At 54.3% G+C, this 20,859-nt stretch overlaps 4 protein-coding genes across 4 annotated transcripts; 2 read left to right on the forward strand and 2 right to left on the reverse strand.

Annotated features, from left to right (window-relative positions):
* Positions 1–1,012: 1,012 nt before the first annotated feature.
* On the reverse strand, positions 1,013–8,992 carry MAA_04771 (Protein kinase, catalytic domain protein; the record flags this gene model as incomplete). The annotated part of the gene is made up of 3 exons (XM_007822867.1): positions 1,013–1,546; positions 1,668–8,643; positions 8,850–8,992. The coding sequence occupies 3 exons, from the start codon at positions 8,990–8,992 to the stop codon at positions 1,013–1,015; spliced, it is 7,653 nt and encodes a 2,550-aa protein (XP_007821058.1).
* A 243-nt stretch (positions 8,993–9,235) lies between these two features.
* MAA_10654 (uncharacterized protein) lies at positions 9,236–9,583 on the forward strand (the record flags this gene model as incomplete). The annotated part of the gene is made up of 1 exon (XM_011412372.1): positions 9,236–9,583. The coding sequence occupies one exon, from the start codon at positions 9,236–9,238 to the stop codon at positions 9,581–9,583; it is 348 nt and encodes a 115-aa protein (XP_011410674.1).
* A 2,009-nt stretch (positions 9,584–11,592) lies between these two features.
* MAA_04770 (FAD/NAD(P)-binding domain-containing protein) lies at positions 11,593–13,679 on the reverse strand (the record flags this gene model as incomplete). Its single annotated transcript, XM_007822866.1, has 6 exons — positions 11,593–12,297; positions 12,368–12,793; positions 12,863–13,213; positions 13,324–13,404; positions 13,481–13,550; positions 13,666–13,679. The coding sequence occupies 6 exons, from the start codon at positions 13,677–13,679 to the stop codon at positions 11,593–11,595; spliced, it is 1,647 nt and encodes a 548-aa protein (XP_007821057.1).
* A 4,858-nt stretch (positions 13,680–18,537) lies between these two features.
* Positions 18,538–19,987, forward strand: MAA_04769 (triose phosphate/3-phosphoglycerate/phosphate translocator; the record flags this gene model as incomplete). The annotated part of the gene is made up of 4 exons (XM_007822865.1): positions 18,538–18,674; positions 18,766–18,833; positions 18,920–19,551; positions 19,619–19,987. 4 exons carry the CDS (start codon positions 18,538–18,540, stop codon positions 19,985–19,987), a joined length of 1,206 nt encoding a protein of 401 aa, XP_007821056.1.
* Between the last annotated feature and the right edge of the window lie 872 nt (positions 19,988–20,859).

Raw genomic sequence — 20,859 nt, forward strand, 5'->3', positions numbered from 1 at the left:
TTGTCGCGCTACCAACACGACAACTACATAGGTGCCGGATGAGCAGCGTTACTTTGTGTGTGTCCTGCTCATCTATATTTGCAAGACGTATATGACGGGATTCCCGGCGCAACATGTCCCCATACGAGGTCGTCGTCGCAAGCTTTCAGAAGAGGCCACGGTGAGCCCCGAACAAAATTTACCATGGCACGCCGAGCCAAACTTGTAGGGATCACAACGTAACCCTACCCCCTCCCCAAAAGTGCAAATTAGTGCAGTAGGATCGCCTATCGAGTGCGCATCACAAAGTCGGCCGACACAATCAGCCACGTGTCCCAATGTGCCGGTCCAGCAAGCGCACAATGCCAAGCGATACCGTGTCAAAAGACCTCGCACAAAGTCGGTGCTGCTATCTATTGCCGAGGCGGAGTTATTGCTCATGGTACTAGTATGATGAAGGGCTAGAGACGACGGGCTACTCCGTCATGTCGTGAGTCGTCTAGACCTCAGATAGAGTACCAGAACATCACATGGCAACGCATGTACCCCAGCGAGTAGTAGTATCAAGGCACCAAGCACCGCATATACCCACAGCAGAGGTCGAATCGGACCAACTCAAGCACAGCATTCACGCACGCACAATGAATCAAAGCAGTTGTTCAAATCGTTCATCTTTTCTATATACCCCCCACCATGCACCACCGTAAGCACCCAGCTTACAACCAAAACAAGCATGAATGAATCCTCGAGCCCCAAAAACAGGGGGGGAGGGAGCCCCTTGCAACACCAGAAAACGAAATGGGAGTGAGTATACAGTAGACTTTTTCTTCCTGGACATGAGATAGTAACTTGGATGTGATGAATGTTCAAAAGGTGGTCGGCCGTTAGACGTTAACATCGTATATATATAATATATATTGACGTGGTTATGCGGAATTTGTGACGGTAGAGTTTTCAAGGTCAGCGGTCGGGTATATTAGCTTGTGGACACTCGCTTCTGCGAGCTGTTCAAAGATTGGAAAAAGGAAAACACTCAAGAAGCATCACCATTGGGGTCGTCCGCAAGAGGCTGTTTCTTGGTCAACACCCCCTTGTGCTTCTCCCTGTCCTTATCGACGGGTTTTGCCTCGGCATCCCAATGCGCATCGCTGTTGTCCCGAGTCTTGGTCAATTTCCTCGGCTGTCTCTTGGGCTGCAAAGCAACTGGATCCCCCGTGGACACTGCCTCGGGAGTGCTCGCCTCGGTGGAAGGCTGGCTGTCGGAGTGGTTGGTAGAATTGCGCGTGAGCTCAGGCAAATGCATCGACAGCGTCCTTTGGTCGTTGTTGTTTGCGCTGAGCACGGGGCTATCGGCTGCTTGAAGGCTCGTCGAGTCCAGGGGCATGTTGTACACGGCATCTTCCTGCATTGGATCGATGATGGAGCTGTTGGTGGCTCTGGTATCCCTGAACACCTTGTTACTCGAAGCAATCGATGCCAAGCTTGTGCCGTTGGCCTCCAGGTCGTTTGGAGTTGTTGGAGAAATGGGACTGATTGGTGATTGTACAGTGTCGATAACGCCAGCCTTCTGTGCATCGGGTCAGTATGCATGTTATAAAACGTCATGATCGAGGCCTCTCTCTCTTTCCTGTGCGCCCCGGGGGTTTCGGTTGTAGAGGATAGGGAGCTTGGGGGAGACGCAGCCTTACCGAAACGTCGACATAGGCGTCCAGTTTCTTTTTCAACACTTCAGAACGGACCGGCTTGGCGAGGTAATCATTCATCCCGGCCGCCAAACACTTCTCCCTGTCTCCCTGGATTGCCGATGCCGTCATGGCAATCACCAGAACCTTGCGTACAGCCTCAATGGAGTCCTTCCTGATGAGTTTTGTGGCCTCGTACCCGTCCAACACGGGCATTTGGACGTCCATGAGCACAATGTGGTACGGCTCCCCTTCCGCAGCCTTTTTCCGCAGTCCCTCAATGGCCTTGAGCCCGTTTTCGTAGGCGACAACGTTGGGGTAGCCGAGTCGGTGTGCGTACTGGATAGCAATCTTTTGATTGATGGGGTTGTCTTCAGCCACGCAGATGCGGACGTCTTCCTTTGAGACCTGAGACAGGTCCATGAATGGGTTTGGCGAGGCCACCCTGTCAAAGGGCGACGTCATGAGCGAGTACCTGTCAATGGGCGGCGACGCCTTGCCGAGCGCGTCTCCAGCAGACACGTCCGCCTTGGCCTTTTCGAAAGTAACTGTGAACCAGGCGGTTGTGCCCTCGCTTTCTTCACTCTCCAGCTGAATCTTGCCCTTCATCATAATCTCAATCAGCGATTTGCAGATGCTCAGTCCCAGACCGCTTCCGCCGTACTTTCGCGCTGTGCTGGCATCTGCCTGGCTGAAGGGCTGGAACAGCTTGGCAAGCTGCTGCGCAGGGATGCCAATGCCGGTATCTCGGACCCAGAACGTGAGAGTCGCGCTGTCCTTGGTTTCGGCGTCCAGCCGTGCCCCTATGGTGACGGAGCCGTCCTCTGTAAACTTCAGGCTGTTTCCAATGAGGTTCCCCAGCACTTGATGGAGTCGGATGGGGTCTCCGTAGATGAGCATCGGCGGGAGGTTGATGTCCTGGATGATCTTGACGTTCTTCTTTGACGTCTTCTCCCGATTGCTATAGGACACTGCTCGGACAACCTCGCGAACCATTTCCTCGGGGTTAAAGGCAATAATGTACAGTTTCATCTTGTCAGCCTCCATCTTGGAAAAGTCCAAGATGTCATTGATGACTGTCAGCAGCAAATCTGCAGAAACACGGATCGAATCAGCCATCTCGAGCTGCTCCCTGTTGAGGTCACTGTCCCGCAGCAGCTCCGAGTTGCCAATGACACCGTTGAGTGGCGTCCGCAGCTCATGCGAGACGTTGGCAAGGAAAATGGCCTTTGCCTTGGCAGCTTCCTCCGCCAGCTTGACGTTCCGCTTGGCCTCTGCCTCTGCGTGCTTTGCCTTGGTCTCGGCCTCCAGGGCCTTGGCTAGGGCTCGCTTCTGAACCGACACCATCCCGCGGTTCTCGGCCGAGATCTTCTCGACACTCTTCATTGACAGGGCGTTGGAGTAACTGATGCCGATTTGGTTGACCAAGAGCTGCAAGACGGTGACGTTGCGATCCGTAAAGGACCCTGGCTCGCCTTCGAGGTACAAAACGCCGAGGAGGGGCTTGGTGCCGTGCAGGATGGGAATGGAAATGATTGCCTTGCCCCCGGGATACCGCTGCAGCCAGCCTCCATTTACATTGCCGAACCGCTCGTCCGCGAAAAGGTCGGGGATGAAGACGGACTCTCTGAAACGGGTACAGTAGAGGACGACATTTTCGGCGATGAGTGTTGATCCGGATAGCGGCAGGCCCGGTTCGTGGGCAGACGCTCCCCTCTCAGGATCTCCGCTTGCCGCCACACACCACGATTCCGTGTCATTGTCTTGGATGATGATGGCGGCGCGGGTAGCAGACCCGCCGCAGGTTTGCAGGATGACATCACACATTGTCTTGAGCAGCTCGTTGACCTGCAGCACGGACGAAATAACTTGCGAGGACACCAGGATCGCGTGCAGGTCAATCATGTCCAGGGCTGGGAGGCCGACCCCGTCCTCGGTCGGCATACGCATAGATCCGCGCCACGCACCAATACGTTCTCCCCTGAACTCGGACATGGCGTTGGAAGGAACCTGTGTCAGCTCGTCGCCATCCACCCCGTCGACGGGGCGGTACTGGGCGGGCGGCGGATCCGCGACAAAGTCTGTCTGGATGCCAACCTCGACGGTTCGATGATTCCGGGTCGGCCCATGGAGTAACAGGCTGTGCTCCTCCTCAATGGCAGACGCGACGCCGGCGGCGGCTATTTGTCGATACAGGCCCACCGCATCCTGGAGGGCGGCTCTGGCAGACCGTCTTGCTCGCCGTCTGATAAAGAAGCCAGCCATGACGTAGTTGCCGAGGGCCTCCTCGAATATGAAGTCGTGCTCGGCGGCATGGTCCAGCGCCTCCTCGTAGTGTTGAATGGCCTGGCCGTGGTCTTGGGACAGCTCCGCGACCTGAGCATTCAACAGCCTGGACCAGGATCGGTAGTTGACGTCGGACACGACCGACCAGTCCTCCATCATCTTGACAAAGCCGGTGAGCTCGTTGACAATCTCTTCCGTCTGGGCGGTGAAGTCGTCGGTTTGCGAGCGAGGGTCTTGCATGAGCCTCAACAGCTGGCCGGCTCGCGCCAGCCCGTAAAAGAGCAGAATCAGCCTGCTGTTCCGCGCCGACCACAGCATCGGAAGCTTCTCTACGCATTTCTGGCCAATGTCAATGGCGCGTTCGTAGTGGCCATACAGGAACAAGGCGCATAGCTCGAGACTCTCGTAGAATAGGGACGAGCGGTTGCTCTCTTGCGTCTGGCTCGTGAGCCAGCTCTTGTATCCAACCGAGTCGTGCTGGTCGTCAGTCATGACCCTCAACGGCTCGTGGGTGCAGGTCTTGCCCTGCAGGGCGCGGGAGAGCTGTCTGACGGCGACGAGGAGCGCGCCACCGCGCGTGTCCAGCGACCAGTTGACAATGTCCTCGCAGCCATACTGGCAAAACGCCTCCAGGTCGGAGAGGTTCTCGCTGGCAAAAAACTTGGTCACGGCGCAGAGTCCGTAGCTGAGAATGGTGGAGAGCCGGTCTCCGCCAACCGACGCCAGCTCAATGGCATCGTCCATCTGGGAGGTGGACAGCGACATGGAGTACTGTACATGGCCAATGAAGCACGAATGCAGCATCTGGCCGCGAGCCATGGAAAAGGCGTCTCGCGCAGAGTAGAGCAGGTCCTGGCAGATTGTGCCCATGTCGACGGCAAACTGCGTCATGTTGAAGCGGGCCAGGCCAACAACTCCCATCTGCAGGAAGGCCATGCCGGACTGGGGAAAGGCTCCACGGGTGAGGTGCATGTCCAGCATGACGAGCGTGAGGTGGTAATACTGCAGGCAGTCGCTCCACCATGCGGCAGAGGCCGTCTCCGACAGCACGGCTCCAATGGAAGCCGTCACGGGTGCCGTGTTCTTCTTTGGGTTCATGAGGGCCTGGCGGTCCATTTCCTGGACCTGTTTCGCCAGCTTGTGGAACTTCTTGTCGCACTTTTCATACGTGGGCTCGTCCTCGAGAGGTACGCCCAAGGCCGCCAGGCACTCCTTCAGGGAGATGAAGGCAGCGAGCGCGTTGCCGTTCTGGGCAAATATCCTCGACTGCAACACGTATGCCGGGGCCTTGTCCATTGCCGACTTTGCATTGGCAAAGAGGGTCGAGAGCAAGTCATTCGCCAGCGAAAGCTGTCCCATAAACAAGTGGCATTCCGCGGCGCGCAGGTAGAGCTGCATCGTCTCCTCGTAGGACACATCATCGGCATCATCCGACCACGGGTCGCCCTGCAGCAGCTGAATTGCCGCGCCATAGTACTTGGCGGCTGTCGGTCTGGCTCCATTCTCGGTGGCGGCTTGGGCGCAGTCAATCAGCAGCTTGCGGAATTCCTGCCGCACGGGGACTCGCATCTTGATGATGGAAGCGGCCTCGCAAATGTGACAAGCGGTGCTCTCTCGTTGTCTGGCCTCCACGGCGTAGTACTTTAGAAGGGTCTGGGAAATGATAAAATGCATGCGACGCGCATTACACTCCTTCAGTGCAGCCGAGGCATTGACGTACCTGTCATGCGCAAAACGGAAGCGGTCGTCAGTCTCGCTCGGCACGATGATGTATGCTTGGATGGCTGCTTGGAGACCAGCAATGGCCTCCGCCTCGGTGTATGAGCGTTTCGACAGGTTGGGGCAGCAGTTTGGAATGTCGTCGTCCCCGTAGTCAAACTCGCCCTTCATCAATCGACTGATAATCTCGAAAGAAAACGAGTTGCCCAGCAGAGCAGCCCACGACAAGACGGCCCTGGCCGCGGATGGCAGTTCGTCCAGCCTTCTTGTGATGAATCCGGTGTCTAGCACGTCGTAGTCCTTCTCACCCTGGAACTGTGCAAACAACCTGTCGAGATCGAAATGCCATATGCTGTCGCGATAGTCATACCAGATGCACTTTTTCCGGTGGCAGGCGCTGAGCATCTCCCGCATGTAGAACGGATTGCCAGCGGTTTTGGCCTGGATAACGAGGGCAAGCGACAGAATTTCCTCTTTTGGCCGGGACAGGGTGGCGGAAACATAGTCGAGTATCTCGGCCTCGCTCAGCGGCTCGAGACTGATCCTCGTGACTCGGGGTCGGCCATTCCGGTGGTTCTCTTCTACTTGGGCGGGGTATATTATCCTGTCCATCCTCTCCCTGGGGAGCTCCTCGGGTCTATACGTCATGATAATCAACATCTTCATCTTAGCGCCGATGATTTGGGTTATTAGCTCCAGAGACTCGTCATCCGCGAAATGGAGGTCATCGAGACAAAAGCAGATGAATTTGTGCGTGGTGAAGACTCGAAGAATATCCAAGCAAGTATTCATGAGGCGCGTCGTCTTTGTCGACGTGCCCGCGCAAAGATAGTCCTGAGAGCTCTGGGAGCCCGCCGTGGCGGCGGCATTGGCAGCTTGGTGCTGGCTCAGCGGGCTCGGCGAGCTTCCCGGCGACGACCCGCGCCGTTTGCCGCTACTAGACTTGACGCCACTTCGCTGGCCGGCCTGCTGCGAGTTGTTCGTCGATGGGCGTCCGACCATGGGGCTCGCCGACTCGGGCGGCCCCAGGAGAAACTCGGGCAGGCCGAGCACTCTATGCAGCATTGGCCAGACCGGTCGCACGTACTGTTTGAGAACCTGGTGGAAAGGTGTCTCTGTGTTCGTCTCGCCCCAAACCTGCTTAAATAAAGACGAGAGCAGCTTCAGCAAGGGACCAAATGCCGTCCTCCGGGCCGTGTCGAACTTGGCGGTGGCGCAATAGCCGCGCCGCCTCGCTTCTCCGAGAACACTTTGCACCAAGAAGCTCTTTCCAAGCCCCCCAGCTCCTTCAATGGCGACGACCTCGCACTGCCCACGCCGTCGAAATTTGGCGGCGCCCAGCTGTCGCGACAGGCTCGAGCCGCTAGACTCGGTCATGCCCCCCATCCGGCCACTCTCGGGACCGCCAGTGCTCTCCACGGCGCTCGCTGTTTCTACTGATATTGAGTGATGTCTCTCCCACGGTCTCGTCGGTCGGAGCTGTGGCCCAGATTGGTTCGAGGATACAGTCTCGTTTGATAGGGTCTGCGTGTCAGACAAGATGGACGGGTGGAAGCTGTTTCTGGGAAATTTATATTCTGACGATCCACCGCCCAGGTTGAAAGAGCCGCTCCTTCGGTTGGTGCCCTCTACAGAGCGTACAGAGCTTGCGCCCCCTTCGCTCGAGACGTCGTCGAGGACGACCAGTTCATTGGCCAGGCCAGATCCGTCCGGGAAGCGATTTCGGTTGCTGCCGAGAGAATGATTGCGCGAAACACGGTCAATGACTTTGACGAGCTCGCTCTGCTCTGCAATCCGACCAATCATGTTTGTCGGGAGTATAAAGAACGACGAGATGTCCTTGGTCCCAATCTCCAAGTCTTTGAGCGCCGTCGAGTCGCCATCGGAAAGCAGCTGCTGAACATTGACCAGGTCGTGGCGGAGCCCGCTTGCTGAGTGATAACGATCCGCGACATTCTTGGCCGTGCACTTTTGGATAATGCGCCCGATGACATCCGGAATGTCCATCCGCACCGTAGCCACGTTGGGCACCCTTCGGCCGAGCACGCCCTGGACGATGTCCATGGGGGTGTCCCCGGTATACACGGGCTGTTGTGTTAGCAGAGTCCACATTAAAATGCCCAGCGAGTAGATATCAGTCCGGGTATCGGGTTCCGCTGGCATTCGGCCAGTCTGTTCAGGACTAATGTAAAGGAGCTTGTTCTTGACGCCAACCTCCTTGGAGAGCGTCAACCAGCCGGTGCTGGTTAATCCATGCTCAAAGGACCTCAACCCAGTGCCAAAAGCCACAATCCTGACCTTGTTCTCCTCGGCGTTGAAGTGAAACGCGTCCCCCCGGATCTCACCGTGAATAATGCCCTGCCCATGATGAAGAATCTCCAAGCACTGCACAGCGCCGATGGCGAAATCCAAAAAGTATTCGAGGTTTATCGGCGGTCGTAGATGACTAGACGTTGCGGGGCGGTATGAGACGTACGCATCTCCTTCTTTTCGCGCCTGATAGAAAGCAGGTCCAAAGTCTAGGACTTTGCCCAAGTAGTTGGCACCTGGGTACTGATAGATGGCGACGGTGATGTGATTACGATCTCCAGGGCCGGGATTCAGTCGAAGTAGATCAATGGGCTTGGCAATATGCTCGCCTAGGGGGTCGGCCGTCCCCGCAACGTTCTTGGCGATTTGAAAAGCCCGTTCTTCTCGGAGATTGTGCGACGACACGCGGGCGACAACCGACTCTTCAACTATAGGAGGGCCATCGGCGGATGACGGCGGCGACGAAATGGGCGTCGACGGACGGTGCGGAAGCGGCGTTTTGGGGGTTTCGGTGCTCTGTGTCTCCGAGGGCGGGACATGGTTGCCATGTTCAGAGGGAGACGGCCGGCCAGATTGTAGCTTCGTGATGGATCCGAGGCTGGATTCGTTGTGCCCTGAGCTCGGAGGCGACGGTTTCGAGGATACAAATCGAGTTCCGAAAACGAGCCTGTTTTGCCATGTCGCCGACGTCAGCTCCTCGCCCAGCTTTGCCGCTTTGAACCAAGGCCAAAGAACCAAACATGTAGATGTAGATGTATTTATATATACATATAATATAAATATGTTTTGCATTCGAACCCGCGCCTCCCGTTGAAGAACAAAGCCCACTACCAATGCGGCAAACGAGAAATGAAAATTGTAAGAAAAACCCACCAGAAATCATAGCTCGAGTGGATGGGCTCCTTTGTTTCGTCCCAGGTGTAGCCAGCTATTTGGCGAAGGCGCTCGAATAGTCGAGGCGGCGGCGGGGGCCGCGAGTCGAGGACATCGTCAGGCACCAAAACGGCGCCGTCCATGGTGGGAAACAGTGCTGTCTACAGGACGGCAGCTTCGACTTGGAAGGGAATCTCTGCGACAGTCGGTGGTGGCCGAGGTTTCGCGAGCTGGATGGAACAAGGGCTGGTGGTCAAGAACTCAGTGGCTCAGACATGCGGTCGACGAGGCAAACCCAGATTCAGTGCCCATCCTCGGTCGGCCGGCGGCAAAAGGGAAACGCAGGAGAGGAGCAGAAGAAGAAGAAGAAAGGAAGGAACAAAAAAATGATCAAGACTCCGGCGCACGATGATGGCGAAATGCCATGCAGGCAGGCGATATGGCAAGAAAAGCGCGGTGAGGCAATGGAAGAAGCGGTAGTCGAAGCTGTGGCCGCCCAGTCCGAGTCTGGGATAATGACCCAGCCAAGCGTCGTTGTAATAGTGCTGGTGTGGTTGCTGCGGTCCAGTCTGGTGGTGTGCGGTCTGGTGCTGGCTGCTACCGCTGGCGTCTGGTACGGGGTGCGGCGCCCTACTGCTTCGGTGCTAGTGCCAGGTCAATCCAGCACTCTCGCCACGCCATTGGCCTTTTGCGGACGACTTCGTGCTAACTGGGCATGTGTACAGTGGGTGTAACATTTCCTGACTGGATTGTGCTGCAGAGCCAGCGTCGATCCACCACTCTCTCTCGTGCTGCATCCCACCACCGGACGCTCAGCCAGGCTGTTTCTATTCCTACTACACCCCGGACCGCGCACCAACACGCAAAGATCACCGTGCTATTATTCTATAGGCTTGTGCACTCGACCATCCTAGCCGTTCTTCTCTCTGCCCGTCAACTCGTCAAGCAGATATATCGACATTGTACTCTGTACATATGTACGAGGCATGTACGCCACTGTTTCTGCAGTGGGCCGCGGCAAAAACCACCAGTCCTCAAGTCCAACAGTTCGATACCGGGGGGCCGCTCGAGCCCGTCAAGACCAACCCTGGAGTGCTACTAGTAGTAGTCAATTTTGAGGAGCAGGAACCAGCAGCGGTTCCCAACGGTGCAGATGGCGCCGGGTTTTGCCCTCTGCGCGCAGATCAAGTACCACTCGTCCCAGAATCCACGCGTCGTTGGCCGCCTCTCTCCCGCACGGCTCGTCCACTCGACAAGGTCAAGGTGCCTTGAAAGAAAAGACCCGGCAAGGTCAGCTCTTGATGAAATCCAATATCCACGTTTGACCGGCGGCCTGAGTGCGGAACCACCCAGCCAAACAACCCTTGGATAAAGCCAATCATCCATCCCCCTTTTCACCCAAAACGACACCCATCACCAACGAGCCAATTCAACTCCACCTCGACCAAGATGAACAATGGCCTTGTCCCCGCTTCCAACATATACCGAAACGGGGTAAATAGAGTACTAGTCATTTCTACACAGCTCTACATTCGCCATCACGCGCTAGATCATCTACCGCATCCGCAGCCATAAGCCATATACGGAGTATGTCCCTGACAAACAGACGGCACCTAGGAGCATGCCATGTCGACCTTCTACCCTAAACAGTCACAAACTCGACCAGACAAAGGCTCGAAGCTCTTCCAACCCCCAATAGTGACACCAATTTCCCCTCGTACAAGGCAAGTGGGTACCTCACCGAGTCATTTCTTCCCGAAATGCCTCGTCCCCGTACAGTCTTAAGGAAGAGAACAAAAAAAAAGGATTACCAGTCCTGCAGCTGTTCAGCCGTCAGAGCACTTCACCTGGAAAACTCCAAATCTCGAAACGGCCACGTATACCCGGTTTCATGGTGAACAGCAGTGGACTCGTCAAATAGTCGCCAGGCGCCGCGCCAAATGGATCCATGGCAACCGACATCGAGTCCTTTCCCCCCTTCTTACTCCGTAAGTACACGAGCCGCAAACACCTGTCTATGCGTTGTGTACCGTCAAGTGAGACTCGACGCATGGGCCCAGGCGGCAAACCAGTGGAATGATGTCACTTGTCCGATACGCTCGCCGGTTTAATTGACCCCCTTTGCGTCGCACAAAATAGTAATGCTGTTTGCCTCGTTGCATGCGGGCTTGCTTGGCCCGGCACCGGCGCGGGGACTGGTTGCATCACACCACATCTTGCAGAGTACGTACGGAGCACCTATACGCATGAATTTGCCGCCACCGATAATGTGCTCGTTGATACGACCCGGGCTAGTCGCCTAGCGTCTCGAAATAGTCACATGCTTTTAGGAAATACGTAATTTATAGCCTAGCTATTGCATAGTCTAAATCGAGAGCGGCCCAGCTCTATTCTCTCTTTCTCGACCGTATCTATAGTTCGAAGTTTAGAAGAGATCAAATTCTATGCCAACCTCCCTTCGTCGCGCGAGTCTGGCTGATAACTGCTGTCCCTAGCATGACCTAGTATCAACGTCCCCCCACCCGCTCTAGATATCCCGATATGACCCGAAATCCATCATTTCATAAGACTCGCAACATTTGTTCACCCTATCACCTATCGTCTGGGAATGCTGGTTTCTCTTGGGTGGTGGTGGTGGTGGTTGTTGTTTTAGGATTAGATCCTCATGGAAACCGGATCCACATTCCCCATCATTCTTTCCCATTCATGTTTACCCTACCATATTCCGCCTTGTCAATTTCATTCAATTGACCTGCTTGGAGGACTTTCGGCTGTGGCCGCCGTTAACAGAGACCTTGGATGAAGCACGCTCACGGCTGGGCAAATCAGTGCCGTTGGTAACACCATTGGTGGTGACGTGGGTGCCATTGGTCAGAGCAGAGGAAGCAAAGTTGAAGGACTGAGCCAAACGTCGCTCCTCGTTCTTGCGAGTGTTGACAAAGTCGGGATAGTTGAGCGTCAGTTCGACTGCACCGTTGACAATGTGGTCAACAGCCTCGACGCCCAGCATGAAGGAGTGGTCCTGGTTACCAACTTCATATCTCCAGCTGCCAAATCGACCACGAGACAGAATGTCCATATCCTGGAGCTTTGGCAGGACCTGCTTCAGCACACCCTCACGCTCCAGAGACGGCGTAGGATAACCGTGGTCAAAGGCGCGGTGGTAGGTGGAGACGATTTCGTCTTCGGGCTTGAGCATCTCAGTATTGATCAATCCCTGGATGCTGTCCTTGAGCAGGTTTTCAACGTCGACGGGCTTCATGGAAGACTGCGAGACTTCCAACATGATGGACCAGTAAGGGCCCTCCTTGGCCTCAGAAGACGTCTTTGTGCCGTCGGCAAGATACAGAGTGGGCAGTTTGGCGTCCTTCTGCGGCTGGTTGTAAGGAGAGTAGTTGGAGAAGATGGTGGCACGGTAAAAGGGGCAGTTGTCCTCGGGGAAGTAGAGCTACAAGGCACAGTTAGTTTGTATTGTTCGATGAATGGGGCCCAAAAGAGAGTAAATCTGCAGGTCTTACCCAGCACTTGTCACCGATGCGCTCGGGGCGCTCACCGCGAATACCAACACCAACAACGTGGGTGGTGGAGTAGAAAAGCTGCTTGGTAAGGCTCATGAGCTCCTGGTTGCCCATCTTCTCGGCGAGGTGGTCGACAGCCATGGTGTTGACCAGCTTGCCATAGCCAATGGTGGTACCGTCGGCAAAGTGGACAACCTTGTTCTCAGCGTCGACTTTGGTAACCTCACCCTGCTTGCCGAAGCGCTTCTTCTCCTTGGGAAGAGTGTCGGCGACGGCGATCCAGATACCACCGGTACCATCGCGGGCGGGGAACCGGAAGGTAGCGTTGGGGCCCCAATTGCCGGCAACCTTGTTCAGGATGACATTCTTGGTGACGGTCTTGATATCAGGAGCAGCGACACGCTCACCGAGCCACTCGCATTGCATCTAGTTTGGTTCAGTCAACCTTGAGGACGGAATTTGGGAGTTATGACAGCGTCAACGGTGTCATCCTACCTTTGTGGTGGGAACGGCCCAGACCTTGTAGTTGTATGGGCGCATAAACATATCGGCAATACCCTCGCCCTGCATTCTCAGAATCCACTGGTCAAAGTCCTTGGGCTTGGTGTTGGCCACACGGCACTCCATGGCCGCATCAATGAGACCATCAATGGCCTTGACCTGGTCCTCCTTGGGCAGGATGGAAATGTTGTTCTGGAAGGGATAGGGGACCCAGAGGCCCTTGTAGCGAACGTAGGAGATGCGCTGGTGAGTGTACCAGTCATCATCCTTGGGAAGCGCCTCGTCGAGACAGTCGTCGAAGTACTTGTAGTGGGAGAAGATGACGTGGCCGCCAACATCGTAGAGCTGTTTGGGAATGGATCTGGTTAGCCTACAATTGCCTTTGAATTGCAAAAGGTCGCGCGGAGCGAGTAATCGAAGCAGCGCCAGCCAGCCTCGGGATGATGGAAACTTACGAAGCCCTCGTCGGTGGTATCGGTGCCGGCGAGACCACCAGCCTTGTCTGAAGAGTCAACAATCAGCCATGATGGGCCGTTCTGCGCGGTAAGAAGAGAAAAGAAGTTAGCAATCGACCACCGCACTAGGATGAGAATCTGGCGGTGAGGGCCTCACAATCTGATTCAGTCGCTTGGCAGCACCGAGACCAGTAGGTCCCATGCCAATGACGAGGACATCAACGTTACTAAAAGAGATGTGCGGTTAGTCTGACTGATTTTTCCATCACGTCCCAATGCGCTCAATGCACTGTAGGCGGTTCCCGAGGGCAAAGGCGAGGAGAATGGCAACAATCAACTCACATGTCGGCGCCCATGGTGGGGATTGTGATGCGGTGACGGCACAAGCGTAGATGAAAAGACTGGTAGGAGCAAACGAAGTAGCGTTTAGCCACAACAAAATGCGACGCCTTGGAAATGCGATGATGCTGAAGGAGCAAAGAGGACAGACTGCGATCTCAAACCAGCGCGGGAATGCAGAGGGATGCTAGCAACGCTGACTGACCGACCAGTTGCTGTAGATATGTTGCCAGTGCTCAAGGAATTGTTTTTCTGTGGATCCTTGGACAGGCGGCTGCAGCAAAGGGGAAAAGGGGAGGGGGGCATGTCTGCTCCATGGAGGGGCTAAAATTATGTTGGATCCAGGGGTGGACGGAGACCAGCACTTACGGCCTGGTTGACATGGACCCCTCCAACTTGGGCAAGCCACTGCCACTGCCACTGCCACTGCCATCGGACCTTGAAAAAGGCTCGCGGCACATGCAACCAGCCATGCACCTTTAAAAAGGTTGTGGCTGTGGCTGGGTGCTCGCTCGCCGTGGTTTGCCCACGAGGTCACGGCCGCCATGCAAGATGAGGACGCCGCCCCCTTTCTCCCACCTTCCAATGCCATTGACCACACACATCTCGCCCACGCTTCACGGGCCAGCATTCCGGCGCCCATGTCCTGTAATATGGACAGGCAGGCATCGTCGACCGTACAACGTGTATACCGCATACGGGTCGGTGATTACAGCCGAGTACTCTGTACTGGTCTGTACTACGGAATCTCATCTTGTATACTCTATTTACCTGGAGCCAACAAGACAAGCACCCCTTGCTGCCCAGCGAGAGCTTAAACGAGTGGATACCACACAAATCTCGACCATCGATCGTCAAACCTGTTGTTCACAGTGGTACGGAGTACTCCGTATATTAATTATGCCGTGGACCTTGTCTGCGCAACGGTCAATGGGATGTTGATGCCTACGACCCCAGAATGAAGAATCCAACGACCCCCAACCGCATCTTTCTGGTCTTGTACGGAGTACTCCAGCTGGGAAACAACACATGTATGACCGCGAGCTGCGCCGTTTTAACCTCGAAACTGCGCGCTGGTGTACGGGACAGACACTCTGTACCCCGTACGCGGCAGCACCACCAGACCCCTTGGGCAAGATCTGCAGCTGGTAATAAACGATGAATGATTTTCACTCATGGACCAACACAATGCTAGTACATACGTACCACAGAACGTAATGACAATGACACGACAACACGACGTCCCACTATTATTACGGAGTATCTTCATCTCTTTTTTTCTCGCACTATAGCCAGCCCCCAGCGGCCTGGTGAGCCAGGGTAAGGTACGTGCAATTTCCTGAGATGATGGTCACCGAAACGCCATTATCATCATTAATGGCGTTGCTCTGGTAAATATTGAGCCATGATATCAGTAGCAGCTGTCCCTCTGTAACTACGACTGGTACGGAGCACATGATAAGCACTGGTTTGACTGTCGCCCATGCTGTCGCGCACCTGACTAGTTTGCCCGTCCCAGGATGAACTTTCAAGGTGCGAATGTTACAATGCACCAATAAGGAGGAACCGTGGTCACCTGGGGCTGGACTTGGAAGGTAACACGGGTTCAAAAGTCTTGATATGCGAACTCTGAATTAGCGACTGTACTACGGAGTATATAGAGTGCTTGTCAGTTTACAGAGTGCGATTATCAGGGACGAGCCTGGCTCGCTTACCACGGCTATCTACTCCCAATGCCACGAAGATGCATCCTGCCTCGTCACCCCTTGCCCATGGTACAGAGACAAACTCAAGTCGGACAGGAGTGAGGACGAGTTATCAAACTGCCTGTCCGTATTACGCATGATAGGATTTTACTCGAGAGCACCACGGGGTAGGTGTTGATCAACAAGCATGCAAGCATGAAACCGGCAAATGAATATTCGCAGTTGATATTTCCGAACATGGCCCGGAAAAGGCTTCATTTCTCATTGCAAGCATGTCCCAGCGTCATTTTTGGGAGACAGCCCATCCTGAAAAAGATCAACAGACGCCATGACGAAAAGCCGATAAGCCGCTCAATCAGAAGCTGACCCGTGCTGCGGTAATGTCCACACTCAAACTCTGAAACATGAGCAGATCAAGATCGGCCATTCGTCCATCCCTGGCTGATGCCTCGGACTTCATCCGTTGTTGTTTTACCACGGAAAATTACCTGTTGCCATTTAATTACCATCAAACAGCCATACTTGCACAGAAAAGGGGGGGGCATGGAGCAGAGAGGGTCGCAATGAAACGGCCTATTGCTGTGGGCCGCTGAAGCCGCCAGGGCCCACAAAAAATGGGCGGCGGGTTGGACATCCACATGACGGCGCAAGCGGCATGTTCGAATAGTACTCCGTACTACGGAGTCGTTGTGAAGATCTATGGGCTGGCTGGGCGGGTGTTGTATTCCGCAAGGAGCACTATGCGATGCATCGCTGCCTCCATTGGACGTTGAGAGCGATCATGATTTTCCAGGGCGAAGCGCGAGGCCAGGAGGTGAAGCCACGGGTTATGACGGAGTTTCCTCTGGGAGCTGGAAGAGAAGTCGCTGCTTGTGTCTCTCTACTCAAAGCAGGTGCATGAGACAAGACTACCAACGTTGCATGCGGATTCCCGTCGACTTACTCGGTACTCGAAACCAAATTCGATTGTAGAGCACGCCGGCAGCATATCTCTCTCAACTAGTACGGGGTACAGTGCGGGCTGCTGGCCGTCTTCGCTCATGCCCGAAGCGATTGTCAGGCTCGATACCCGCCAGGCGCCCGTCTCGGAACATGGGGCGGACAGTCGCCTGCAAGTCATTCGAATACTTGACGGCATGGCAAACGACGGCATGCATGGTGGACAATGATTCGAGATGTCAGAGAGACAGATCTGGATTTATACACATTGCCAAGCTTCGTCGTTAAAGGCTGGGCGCGCGCTAGAAACTCCTGGGGATGGGCGGTTGTGAGAGAAGGCGGGAAAGAAGAAGCTTGGCATGCTCGTGGCTGCGAGCCCCTGCGAGCCGCTCATGTGCCCCCTGTCGAAACCCAAAATACTAGTGAAACTGTGGGCAGCATTGAAGGCCATTTTCGCATGCCTCACTTTTGGTGCCGGGTAGGGACGTCCAAGTGGCCGTCTCAGCATGCCTTGATCGAAAACGGACAAGACGCTGTTCTCTTGACACTCAAGACATTGGCCCGTACGAGCATGACTCCCTCAATAAAGCACAGCAATAAATGCCATGATATTCTGGGCCGGCTTCAGAAGGCCCAGACGTGATTCATTGCACGCTCGGTGCAAAGGAGCCGTGTTCCAAGTCGAGCATCCCAATCGACAGTCTGTCCTCTGGCCCGGAGTCCGAGTCAGGCTTTCTTGACAGCTGACGCAGAAGGCCTGCGGATGGTTGTACAACGGAGGGTTTCCCTCCTCTTCTCTGTCTTTTTTTTTTAATATCCTCTCGCTGTGAGATCTGCTGTCAATCTCAGCTCCAAAGCCTCTGGCCATGGATGATCCGTAACTCATATCGTGTATGCATGCTGTGCTAGCTCCACCTAGTCGTCCAGTCTCCCTGTCATGGCGGCGTCGAGCCTTATCAGTGGACGGGTAACATTCAGTCGGTTCTTCAACGTGGGTGACATCCGGCGGTGTGATTCGACACCCACCCACCAGGTTGTACCCGTTTGCAACACTGAGTACTCGGCATAATCTTGCAGCAGACCGTTGAAATTTGGCGTGTTGGCCTGTTGGGGTGCTTTGCCGTGTTTGGGACACGGTAGGGCCCATGGTGCTTCAGCACTGGAACTTGTTGTAATCTGGACAAGAGTCAGCGTATTTCGACGGAAGATGACTCGGGAGCAGTTGGCGAGCTTCGCTTTGCCAATAGCACCGGGTTGTCGATCTGCTGCACTCGGTAGCCTGTTTCTCCTCCATACGGCCCACGCACGCGCGTCACGAACGGATCCCGCTCCCACACCCCAGAGCAGGGTCCTTCGTGTTTCGGCACGTCACCGTGAGCAACACTACTTCGCCACCGTGCTTTCAACACTGACCGGATTCGAAGGCTGGAGCAGTGACCAGCGGCCAGTACCAATCAGCATTTGGTATGCTGACTGTGCGTTCACCAATTGACGCCGTGAAAGGGGGAGGGGAGGGCCGAGTACAGGTGGTGTGAACGTCTGCGTGAATGCACCTGCCCAGTAACGGTCCGAGACTGCACCCCCCTTGCTGACTACAGAATAGTGCTCCATACTGGCTCAGTGTTCAATGTTCCGTTCTGGCACTCCGTTAGCATGCAATTGAGAACTTGCTAGGGGGCTAGGGTGTGTGTCAGCAATTGAGCCTACCAGACTTGTGTCAATGGTCCTCTCGTGCCCGCAACGCACTCCATTCCCGTCACTCTCCTCCCCCCCTCTCCAATTTTATCCTCCCAGCAAGACTAGTTCACCTTCTCTTACGGAGTACTCCGTAGAAGCCTTTTCTTCTTGCTTCAACCAATTACTCTTTATTTCCTTTGCGTGCCTGAGCCCCGGCTATCGCTTTGCACGATTAGGTGCCACCAACTAGACATTTGATTCTTATTCTTATTGATAGTCCTTTTCTCCCCTTGTTCTGCCGAAGCCTCGTCAATTGCATAATATCTGCCGGCTTCGCACACACACACCCTTTTTTTCTCTCTTTCTTTCTTTCTTTCCTTCTCCACCCAATCCGCCAACCTTTTTGGACCCAGTGTCTTTTTGCTAGAGGACACGGCAGTCCGTCCGCTCGTTTTGCGCGTCGCCTCAGACTCCTCGACATCGCATGCATCACCACAACCTTGGCCACTACCATTAAGGAAACACATCATCGCGCCATAGATACATCCTCATCATGTCTGAGGAAAAGTCTCGCGTCTCTGGCGAGGTTCCCCGTGCGGAATCCTCGTCGCCCGTCTTGCCCACGGTCAATCCTGCAGTTGAGAAGCCCCAGCCTCCCAAGTCTGTGGTTCATCCTGCCTTCTACGTAATGTAAGAACGACAAACGATTTTTCAGCTGTGGAGGAGAATGCTATGGGCATGACATTGGTTGCTCGTACCACAGCGCTGACATGAAGTCTAGTGTTTGGATTGGTTTCAGCTCGTCGGTTATTCTGTTCAACAAATGGGTTCTGGACACCTTGAACTTCCGTATGTTTTCCATCCTCTGCTTTTGCGACTTGTTGTCCCGGGGACTCGACAATGGACAAGTTGTGCTAATCGAAGTCGTCGTCCAGGTTACCCCGTCATCCTGACCACCTACCACATGGCCTTTGCGACTATTGCTACACAGCTCATGGCTCGATTTACCCCTCTTCTGGATGGCCGAAAGACTGTCAAGATGACTGGACGTGTCTACCTGCGTGCTGTGGTGCCCATTGGCCTGTTCTTCAGTTTGAGTTTGATCTGTGGAAACCTGACCTATCTCTACCTCTCGGTCGCTTTCATCCAGATGCTCAAGGCCACCACGCCCGTCGCTGTCTTGATTGCTGGTTGGTCTCTGGGAGTCTCCCAGCCCAACCTGAAGCAGTTCCTCAACGTGTCCGCCATTGTTGTTGGTGTCATCATCGCCTCGTTTGGTGAAATCAACTTTGTCTTGGTTGGAGTCCTGTACCAGATTGGAGGCATCATCTTTGAAGCTCTCCGCCTTACCATGGTTCAGCGACTTCTGAGCTCTGCCGATTTCAAAATGGACCCTCTTGTCTCCTTGTACTACTTTGCGCCTGTTTGCGCCGTCATGAACGGTGTTGTTGCTCTCCTGTGGGAGGTACCCAAGGTTTCCATGGCTGATGTGTACAACGTTGGCCTCTTCACCTTCTTCCTGAACGGTCTTTGCGCTCTGATGCTCAACGTGTCTGTCGTTTTCTTGGTAAGTAGTATTGCGACAACAATACGTGGTTCTGTATAGTTTCAAACATGCTAACAGGAAACCCTAGATTGGGAAGACTTCTGCTGTCGTCCTCACCCTCTGTGGTGTTCTTAAGGACATCATGCTTGTTGTTGCCTCTATGATGATCTGGGGCACTCCTGTCACTGCCCTCCAGTTCTTCGGTTACTCCATTGCTCTGGGCGGCATGGTCTATTACAAGCTTGGCTTCGAGCAACTCAAGGGCTACATGGGCGAGGCTAGCCGACAGTGGGCCGAGTTCGGTGCTCGCAAACCTGTTTTGCGCAAGATTGCCATCATTGTTCTCGCAGTTTTCCTCTTCTTCTCCTTGTTCACTGCTCTGGCTCCCTCATACGCTTATGACCCTACCAGGCTAACCAACACCGTGGCTGGTCTCGGTAAGACTGGTGCTCAATAAATGACGAACCGCCAAGGCTCTGTAGGCGGGCGAGTGGACTTCGAGCTATTACATGCACTTTTTTCACATGTCAGAGATGCTATCGGGGTGTCAGTCGCGCATCAAGGTAGTCAGTCTCTGCACCACGTTACTGTCAGCAGTAGCAAAGGCGTTTTTTATTCATGCTACTTCTTTCAGTGTGCTTTTTATTTTCGCCTTCGTCTTTTTTTTTAAACTTCGAATATGCCATTACTTCCCGCACAGCTGGTGGCCAAACAAAAATCCAACTTTGTGAGCTCTGATTTTAATTTGGAGACAAGGGAAAGTGGCTATGAACTTTTTTAGTCGGTTGCAAGAGAGACGCGCCTCTCAATCGTATTACGCATATAGAGCAAACTTGGGGCGCTGGGCGCTGGAGCGCATTCCTGGGCGGAGCTTGCACGGGACGCGGCATTATGAAGTGTCTAATCTGATGTACTTTAGACGACGTTTGACCTATAGAAACGTAGAGATGAAATAGCCAAATTTGGGCAACGATGTTGATGCTGAGTGACCTGAGATTCTGGTGAAGCTGAGGCTGACTGTCCCATGAGCTTGCACGTCGGTCCAATTGACGGGTGACGCATGAATACAATGATCAAATGGACAAGTCATGGATCAAGAATTTGATACACTTCAAGATGTGTCTACAGTCACATGTATCCACAGCTCATCTATCATAACGCGACAACGTCACGCCTCCAGTCAATCGCATAACTGGTTACAAACGCTGTAGAATGGGTGTTCTACTCCAGAGTATCATATCCTGGAACAACACACCACAATCCCGGACAGCAACCCCCAAAAACCATGCAGTTTAAACCACATAAACCAGATGCCTTTTGTTGCTTGTG

Source organism: Metarhizium robertsii (assembly GCF_000187425.2).
Source record: "Metarhizium robertsii ARSEF 23 chromosome Unknown MAA_Scf_1, whole genome shotgun sequence".
Taxonomy (NCBI): Eukaryota; Fungi; Ascomycota; class Sordariomycetes; order Hypocreales; family Clavicipitaceae; genus Metarhizium; species Metarhizium robertsii.